The sequence below is a fragment of the Diospyros lotus genome, chromosome 8 (assembly GCF_014633365.1).
Source record: "Diospyros lotus cultivar Yz01 chromosome 8, ASM1463336v1, whole genome shotgun sequence".
NCBI classification, from domain to species: Eukaryota; Viridiplantae; Streptophyta; class Magnoliopsida; order Ericales; family Ebenaceae; genus Diospyros; species Diospyros lotus.
In genome coordinates, this window is record NC_068345.1 from 37,210,522 (window position 1) to 37,220,381 (window position 9,860).

A 9,860-nucleotide genomic window follows, 5' to 3' on the forward strand; every position below is an offset into this window, starting at 1 on the left:
GACGACGACAGTGCAAGAGGCTCTAAGAGTTCGTTCACTCACAAAATCTAAGTGTTTTTTAGGGTCCAAATTCAAATAAGAGAAATGAGTGTAAATATTCACTCCCATCTCTTCACACGACACATACACACACTCACACTTACACTCTCACACACCCACCCACAACATTTTTATCATTTTAGTGTGGCTCTAAGAGTTCGTTCACTCACAAAATCTAAGTGTTTTTTAGGGTCCAAATTCAAATAAGAGAAATGAGTGTAAATATTTACTCCCATCTCTTCACACGACACACACACACACTCACACTTACACTCTCACACACCCACCCACAACATTTTTATCATTTTAGTGTGTCTATAAGCCTCTCGATACCCTTATATGATAAAATAGCATTGATCTAATTTATTTAGGATTTTAATATGAAATAAATCAAAAGGATAGATAGTGTGGTGGCATATTTGCAATTAGGAGCAAGTTAGTAGATTTTTATTTTTTTCCTTCTAATATAGACATTAAAGAGCCACGTCATTTTTAATTCTTTTAATTTTCCAAATCTAACTTTCTTCTTTGGGCAAGGCCCAAATTATATTGGGAAATCTGGGAAGTGTGATGAAGTATGAGGCCCAGATAGAGAACAAATTATGGAGCAAATTAAGGCTGTTTGTCTGCCCAGAAAACTCAATTCCTTACAGTTGGAAAGGTGGGGGTTCAATTAATATTGGAAGCTGCTGCTGCTGCTGCTGAGAAGAAGAGATTCATGTCTTTCAGCTATATAATGGTCTGGCAGGCAGGGTTATGGGTTCATGAACTAATTAAGTTTCCTAAACCATTGATTTAATTTAAAAGTGGTTTTGGGTTATGAAGGGGAACTAATATATAAATTTAACGATACGTTATCGTTAAAGAATATCCACAAATAAATAAATTAAAGGAAGATATGTTTTGGATTTGTATTTTTATATTGAGAACGAGAGGTGTAATTTTACTCTAATTGATTAATTATGACATCTTAATTAGTTTTTAACCCCATCATTAACCCTACGTTTAATCTGTTAAAGCAAATCAATGAAGCAACCAACGGTTGGTACGTGAAACGCATACATACGGAGAGAGAGGGAGAGAGATCATCAGACTCAGATGTGTACGAATAGATATAGACACACAGGGAGGGCATTGTACAGAGAGATAGAGAGAGGGAAGAGAGAGCGCGAGTGAAAGGGACGGTTGTCCCGAAACTTGATCGATTCTCGAAGCAAACAACCGACGTCGATTGCTTGCTTGCTTGTTGCTTCAGATCTCTGCTTCTTCAACCAATTGCTAGGGTTCTTTCTTCTGTATATATCACGACGACGTTTCAGGCACTTGAGGAGTAGCAGCAGCGCCGGGGGCGTACACATTCTCGGGCATTGCTCTCTGGATCCGCGGACAGTATCGAACTCGATTCCAAACTTCTGTTGATTCGATCTTTTCTACTTTAGTTCTCAATTAGACATGGTGGTGTCTGGGGCTGTGACACCTGGTCAGGTACGGTCCTATTCGCAGTGTTCGTCTTATGTTGTTCTATTGTCATCGTCATTGAATTGCTTCTTGGACGGCTGATTTTTGGCGTTGTGGCCAGTGATTTTAGGTTCTGTTCTAGATCTTTGTAGGAGCTGTAATTGCTTGATTTGTTGAAATTAGCATTCAATTTATGTGAATTACTCCATAATGTCCTCCTGTCAGTGGCGAAATGTGGTATAACGGGTACATACACATACCATGTTCTGCACATTTGTGACATGTAGTTTTCTTTTTGTAATGTTTTTTGTGACATGTAGTTTTGGATGCTATGTGTCAGTGCGGTTTGAAATTTACAAAAAATGGCATTTTATTATTCTCATTTTAGGACATTGAATTAGTGTACTCTTTACCATGGCTAAAACTCAGTAACTTGGTAGAGTAGTTGAAATCATTGGGTTGCCCTCGCCTCTGTCATGCAGATGACATGAATGGGACGTAAAAAATGGAACTCAGCTTGTGACCATCAAGCAATAAACTATAGTATTGTTATATTAGAAGATTGTTTTGAACCATTTATCATAGAAATCTAAGCACCTGAATTGGTGTTTGTTTCTTGATGATGTAAACTAACTTTAACAATTCAATGCTAGAACATCTTTCTAGCGATTTTGCATAAGCCGCGGATGGCTATGGAAATTCAACATTCATTTGCAAAGAATTTGACCTTTTTCATTGTTTTTGGATGAGGGTAATGCTTACTTATCATTTATCTATAAGCATTTAAGACTTTCATGACAAATTATTGGTAGAGGTTTTCTCGTGGATCATAATGCCGTGTGAAACCACACATTCTGATGTTGATGGTTTAATTTGCACTCATATAACTTATCAGTAAACAGAGGGCAACTGATATCTTTTTACTTCTTTATCACTCTGTTTGTGTTGGTATAAGCTTTTAGATTGACCAGTTGCAGACTATGTATGTTTATGCTCTTACTGCTTTCATATTGACCAACTGCAGTGGTTTTTTGGTGCATCTTGTTCTATTTTTCTTGCCCCCTCATCCGCCCCCCCCCACCACACACACGCTTGTGCCTGGTTCCTTTCAGTAGTTTTGTCAATATTTTTGGTGGACCTAATCCTTACCATCTCCCAGGTGTCCTTTCTGCTTGGATTTATCCCTATTTTTGTCACATGGATATATTCTGAGCTGTTAGAGTACAAGAGATCTGCATCTCCTCCAAAAGTGTAAGCATCTTTCTTCTAAATGAGAAGATATGCACTTAAATATGTGTACTATTATTTGCAATGGTAATCCTGACTTCTCACTTTCCTCATTGTCCTTTTTCTTCTTTTCTTGACTGAAAGAATGAAAAAAATAAAAGAGGGAGAGCATGAAGTCTATAAAAGGAAATAATTGAGTATGAAAATTACAACAAATGGTCTTTTGTTTATCATTTGATCAAAAGCTAGCCAATTAACTGCATACTTGTGCCAGACATTTAACATACATATGTATTAGGTAGTTAAATTAAATTCGAAATAACTGAATCCTTATTTTGTTGTAAACCATATGTTTTGAGTGAGATGATTCTCTTATCAACCTGGTAGGCAGTGTAATGCATAAACTTGTGATACCCTTTGTCATTTTATTACTGCTATGCTATTACTGAATGAAATGCCATTTTCCAATGAGAGTTTTTCTTGATTTAAGAATGCACTACCAACCCTTTAATGATATTGAATATTTTATGCTATAATATGCTATCAGCTCTCTGAAAGGGAAAAAAATTGCATGCTGTGTTGGCCATGTGTAATCTATATCCTGATTTTATCTTCTTGGTTATGGAGAGAGATGGTGAGCTTCTAAATATTTAACTTAATTCTGTTTGATCAGAATTTGTTGTCAATTATTTGATGACTTTGCAGATTCTTGAATGCAAACACAGCACTATCTAATTTACTTGTTGCAGTTAAATCTTGTGTGCTAGAATTCATCAATGTAAACATGTGCAAGGAGAGTGCATATCGTCTCAAATTAGCTTGTTATATGCAGACAAAATATATCACAGTTTCTTGTTATTCCAGTCACTGTTAAGAATTGTTTTCTTATAGTTTTTTGAGAATTGGCAATTTTGTTATTCTTTATTATGGTGTAACAGGGCGACATAACGACAACATATTAAGCCTTAATCCCACTAGGTGGGGTGGTGTAATAGGAAAAGGAAACAAAAGACTGAATCTGTAGGTGCTAATTTCTTGACTTTTTTTGGAAGCAGTCATTCAGATAATAATCTGGTTGATTTGGCAAATGAGACAATCAAGGAAGATGATAGAGCCATTTTGCTGGAAGGCGGTCTGACAAAGTCAGCTTCCATGAAGTTTTATCCTTCTTCCATTAAAGAAAACTTATGGCGGTAGCTGTTTGATATGGATTTTTTTGCTACATTTCCACTTTAATTGCTTCTTATTATTATTTCTTGTTTATTTTTTTTTTAACTATTTGGCTTTCTAGGTTTTTAACCATGGAAGACTCTTTCCTGCTAGATAACCGTATGATTTTGAGGGCAATGTCAGTATACTCTTATGTTATTTTTATCAATGACTAAAATACTTGACTGCTCTTTATTATGTCTTATATGCAATGACAATATTTTGTGTAGGGCTGAGTTTGGGGCAATCTTGGTGTATTTCTACATATGTGACCGGACAGATCTGTTGGCAGAATCTACCAAGGTGCTTTTGTTGATGTTACAATATGGTTGCGTTAATTTTAAAAGTCTTATTCATAATCCACATATTTCAGTAAGATTATGTTTAAAATACTTATTAACCATCAAGTTGCCAGTTTTACGTGTAATGAATAATAAATCACAATGATTATGTTAGATATGTTGAAGTCAACAGTGGTCAATCATTCATTTAGCATACAACACTTGTGTTCCTCTTTCATATTCATTGTTGCACCAAGGGATGCAAAAATGTATGAACATGGAAAGAATGCAAAATGATGATGATGAGCTTTAATGGAATCTTACTATCATATACAACGCCAAATGCACTTTTCAATTTTGACAATCCTATCTTAATTCTATGGGTGACATCTTCATTAATTTCCCCCATCCTTTTGGATGATTGATCCTAGATATTTGAACTGATTTTATCTTGGTATGACTTGATCTTTCATTTTTACCATAACATCATCCCCATTTGTATATTTACTATACTTATATTCCATATATTTGGACTTCACTCAATTTAAAACTTTTAGATTCTAAAGTGTTCCTCCATATTTTGAGCTTAATATCCACACCATCTTGGTATGATGCATTTAAAAACTGCTCTTTAAGCTAATTTTTATATATCAACAAGTTTTTACTTCTATTCCTGGGTGGTATAGAGTTGCCATGCATCAAGAATTGGGAACATTTGAAACTGCAATTGGTAAAAAGAGTGTGTCATTGGTTATTTTTATTTCTTTAGTTATTTGCTTGTTAGGATGAAGAATATGAAAAGGAAGAGGAGATTAAATCTTGTTTTCCTTTCATAAGAAACAAAAAGCATAAGTGTGGGGTGGTTGAGGGGGGGACAGTAAAGAATGAGCAAAAAATGAGATTCTTGTTTGGGGGTTACTACCTAATTGCAGCAAAATTATATAATAAGAAATGCTGTCTGAAAAAATTATGCCATTTCATAAGGCATTAACTTTGTGACTTAATGTTCATTGTTGCTTGCTAGTCTCATTTCAATAAATGCTCATGCTGGAGCTTGTGTTCTGTGAGTTTGATCTTTCTTTTCTCTTGACAGAAATACAATCGAGATCTTTTCCTTTTTCTCTACATTCTTCTTGTCATAGTCTCCGCAATGACATCTCTGAAGAAACATCATGACAAATCAGCATTTTCTGGAAAATCCATACTTTACCTTAATCGGCATCAAACAGAAGAGTGGAAAGGATGGATGCAGGCAAGTACCTTTTTGTCAGAATTGTAACATGTAATGCATTAGTGCTTCAACTTAATTGAAGATAAATGTTCTCTGTCCGACCAAATACTATTAACCCGTCACCTTTCCTTACACACGCAGATATATTTCACATATCTTTTACATTACTTTGTTCTTCTTTTTCTCTTTTCTTTTCTTTTTGTGGATTTCTATGTTACTGCATCTACTACCATCTGTCAAGCTCTGGTGCTTGATGATTGTTTATGTCAGCCCAGAGGAAATATTGTAACAGCACACCAGCTCTCATTGATTCCCTTCTAGTAAAGATACATGTCCACTGATCATAATTTCCTAAGGGGAGTTGAATTTTAGATCTTTCTTCTATTCACTGCTAGGTTTGCTGTGTAGTATTTATGGATACAAAGACTCCAAGTAGTTTTGACACTCGGAAAATTTTCTGACGTGTTTTCAACAGGTTCTTTTTCTTATGTATCATTATTTTGCTGCAACGGAAATATACAATGGAATACGTGTTTTTATTGCTGCATATGTCTGGATGACTGGATTTGGCAACTTCTCCTATTATTACATTCGGAAGGATTTTAGCCTTGCAAGGTTTGCCCAGGTGATATAATTCACATCCCATTTGTATTCCCATCTTATTATGATCTAACTTTTTTGATGCTATAACATCAGTGATGCATTTAATCCCTGTTTTCATTTTTTTTTTTTTATCCTTTTGCAGATGATGTGGAGGCTAAATTTCTTTGTGGCATTTTGTTGTATTGTTCTCAACAATGACTATATGCTTTATTACATCTGCCCAATGCATACACTCTTCACCCTTATGGTGTATGGAGCGCTTGGTATTTTCAACAAGTATAATGAGATAAGATCGGTGATGGCCATGAAGATCCTCTCATGCTTTCTCGTGGTTATTTTGATTTGGGAAGTTCCTGGAGTTTTTGACATTTTATGGAGCCCTTTCACATTCCTGTTAAGTTAGTTACTAACCTTTGATCCATACTCATCATACAGCATATTAATGGTTTATAACTGCAATTTCTTTTGTGCCCTAATTAGTCCATCACTTAGTAAATTTGTTCTTAACTCACATATTGATCGGCTTTTCTAGGAATGCTTTTCTTAATTATAATTGGTTTTAAGTGGGTGATGTGCCCTCACCATTTCTTTGTGCACCCTCCTTTGTATCTGCTTTTGCTATTTTCTTTTAAGTTCTATTTTTGGTCCCAGAAAACCAAAATGGATAGTTTTATATATTGTTCTGTATGGTCACTTAGAAGCTAATGTTGTTACTTACTTCATCTTTGAGTGGACTTGTTTCAAGTGTAAGACTCCAATAAATGCAACTGAACTGGATTTCATAGTGTGTTTATTCTTTCTGGTCTAAGTGCCTAAGTTATTTCCAATTGCAGAGTATGCTGACCCTGCAAAGCCAGATCTTCCCCCGTTGCATGAGTGGCATTTCAGATCTGGGCTTGATCGCTACATATGGATTATTGGAATGATATATGCCTATTTTCACCCCAATGTAATTACGTGGCTTGCTAATTTTATCATTTCCACACTGTATGCTAAATGCTAAGTTTATAATTAATTCTCTCAGGTTGAGAGGTGGATGGAGAAATTAGAAGAATCTGAAAGCAGGCGAAGACGCATGATCAAGACGTGCATTCTTGCAGCTTCTTTGTTTGTGAGTTGCAGTTTGATGTGATTGTTGTATCACCATATCTACTTGTGCTTCTAACCTTGTCTGGTATATATAGAAGTCATCTGCTGATTCTATGCAATCATCCTCTCAGGTTGGCTATCTCTGGTATGAATATATTTACAAGTTGGACAAAGTCACATATAACAAATACCATCCCTACACATCATGGATTCCAATAACGTGTGTATCCCAACTGCTCTTAATTTTTATTGAACATTTTCCATATAAATTAGGCAAACAGCATGATAGGAATCTACTTACCAAAAAGAAGCATGGATTGTAGGTTAAAGGTTTTCTTTGCTGCAATTATCTCACTCTCACTCTGCTTTATTATTGTTCCAGTGTCTACATTTGCTTGCGGAATTTTACTCAAGAGCTTCGCAATTTCTCGTTAACTCTCTTTGCGTAAGTTCATTTTGACATTTCATTACACATTCAATAGTGTAGCTCCACTTTTTACAATGTTTCCATGTTTTTGATTTTAAAACCTCATCCCTTTCTTGAAGCTTCTTAGACCATCAAATATGTGTTGCTAACTGTACCTGTTTGTCTTTTAGGTGGCTTGGCAAGATAACCTTGGAGACCTATATTTCCCAATTCCACATCTGGCTGAGGTGCGTAGATTTCTTTCTTTCTTACTCACGGTGGAGCAAAGGGCTGCAGGCAGTAGCCTCTGCCCATCCTAGATCCACAAAATTCTGTAAGATCCTTTAAATTTTAGTTATTATTTTCAGAGACTGTGTTGCCCTAATTATAAGGGTCTTACACAAAATAAATAAATAAATAAAGGCCAAAAATAGAAACGACGTGTGACCTAGAATTCATGTAGGCAACCCCACATTAGTGAGACTAAGGTTTGATATGTTTGTTTGTTCTCATTTATTTATGTCTTGCCCCCTAAAACAAGAAGAATTTTCCACTTGCTCCCCCCGCAGGCAGTAGCCTCTGCCCATCCTAGATCCACAAAATTCTGTAAGGTCCTTTAAATTTTAGTTATTATTTTCAGAAACTGTGTTTCCCTAATTATAAGGGTCTTAGACAAAAATAAACAAATAAATAAATAAAGGCCATAGATAGAAATGATGTGTGACCTAGAATTCATGTAGCCAACCCCACATTAGTGGGACTAAAGTTTGATATGTTTGTTTGTTCTCATTTATGTCTTGCCCCTAAAACATGAAGAATTTTCCACTCGCCCCCCAACAAGAAAAGAGAAACATGCAAAAATTGAACGTCCCCATATAATTTTGTATTGGCTCTCCGTCAATGAAATTTTCAGATCTGACTGTGTCTTCACTCTTTCTTGGACTTGCAAGTTAATTTAACTGAATTTTGCTGATGTCATGTAATACTGGATCAAACTTCTACTTCCTAAGAAAGGTGCCTGTAGCATTTATTCATTCATCAGGATTGAGATGATGGCATACGGGCACCGTCCTTCATAGGGTACCTTGGTTATTGGATTTCAAGTCTCAGTTGCGTTGAGGCTAATGAGAATTACTTTCAATGCATGTACAGATCGAGCGTGCCTAATGGTCAGCCCAAGTGGCTTCTTTCTGTAATCCCAGAATACCCTATGCTTAATTTCATGCTCACTACTGCTATCTATATCTTGGTGAGCAAACCTTTTCTACACATCCAAAACTTATGCACAAGAAGTACCAACTTATATTATTCCACATTCTGGTGAGATGTTGGTTTGCCATGCAGATATCCCATCGTCTCTTCGAACTGACGAACACCCTGAAGTCTGTTTTCGTACCCACAAGAGACAACAAGAAGTTGCTTCATAATTTTCTCGCTGGCATTGCAATTTCTGTCTGTCTGTATTTCATCGGATTCATTCTTCTACAGATCCATCAGTAACAGAAGTAAGAATCCTGTGAAAACTGAAGAGGGGTGGTTGGCTTCTGCATTTCTTTTTATCTGTCTTCATTCTGCCCTAATCGCAGATACATGATGCTCAAAACCTATGTCTCTACTGCTAATTCGTGCAGATCAGACGCCACGAAGACTGCCAGGCAAGGCATTTTGGTGTCAGATATGGCACCAAAACTAGATGGAGTGAAATAATATCGATGCGATAACGCATACATGCTGCTGCTATGGTAGGTTATGAAGCTAAAATCACTCCCCATTGCTCTGTAACAGCTACAGCAGAATGCCGTTGCGTGCTTCTGCCATTTCGGCCTAAGGCTGGTGATTACAGGTTTTGTTTTTTGTTTTTTGGTTTAAACCTGATCTTGTAATATTCTTAATTACTAGGTTGCTTCTTCCAAGTTTTGTATTATTTGAACCTTCCTTTCTTGTTAACCAATTTTAATGCCCACAAATTGTAGCCTTTGTGATGTGGATTTGTTGTTTGTCGTCTAAACCTTGAATATGATTATTAATTAATTCTTTGTCGATTATTTCGCATGGCTACTCTTTGTAATTCGTGGATCAATTGGCGTGTTCGAGCTCATTGGATCACTCCCATTCCATAGAAAACAACCAAACAAAGACAATACATTACATGCATTTTTAATTTTAGAAGTCACTTTGGGCAATGCATCACAGAGTTCTTTGTTGGGTATGTCTTATATGTCGTACTAATTACACTTGCATCAAGACTTTTATCTCTTTATATATATATATATATATATTTATGCATTTGTTTTTTTTTACACTGAAATGACCCCTC

General features: G+C 36.0%; 1 protein-coding gene across 1 annotated transcript; it reads left to right on the forward strand.

Moving 5' to 3' along the window:
- The first annotated feature begins 1,081 nt into the window (after positions 1-1,081).
- LOC127808720 (protein REDUCED WALL ACETYLATION 3-like) lies at positions 1,082-9,588 on the forward strand. The gene is made up of 16 exons (XM_052347301.1): positions 1,082-1,524; positions 2,657-2,748; positions 3,780-3,917; positions 4,016-4,072; positions 4,164-4,236; positions 5,308-5,466; positions 5,921-6,070; positions 6,191-6,446; positions 6,882-6,997; positions 7,073-7,159; positions 7,269-7,357; positions 7,520-7,582; positions 7,735-7,791; positions 8,696-8,792; positions 8,888-9,048; positions 9,175-9,588. The coding sequence occupies exons 1-15, from the start codon at positions 1,492-1,494 to the stop codon at positions 9,041-9,043; spliced, it is 1,623 nt and encodes a 540-aa protein (XP_052203261.1). The 5' UTR covers positions 1,082-1,491; the 3' UTR covers positions 9,044-9,048; positions 9,175-9,588.
- The last annotated feature ends 272 nt before the right edge of the window (positions 9,589-9,860 follow it).

What these genes read in the sequence shown, in the direction of transcription:
- LOC127808720 (XM_052347301.1), top strand. Translation starts at nt 1,492, where the DNA reads ATGGTGGTGTCTGGGGCTGTGACACCTGGTCAG. An exon ending in TCTGCATCTCCTCCAAAAGT is followed by an intron (nt 2,749 to 3,779) that starts GTAAGCATCTTT and finishes TTTTGGAAGCAG; the next exon opens with TCATTCAGATAATAATCTGG. An exon ending in AGTGGAAAGGATGGATGCAG is followed by an intron (nt 5,467 to 5,920) that starts GCAAGTACCTTT and finishes TGTTTTCAACAG; the next exon opens with GTTCTTTTTCTTATGTATCA.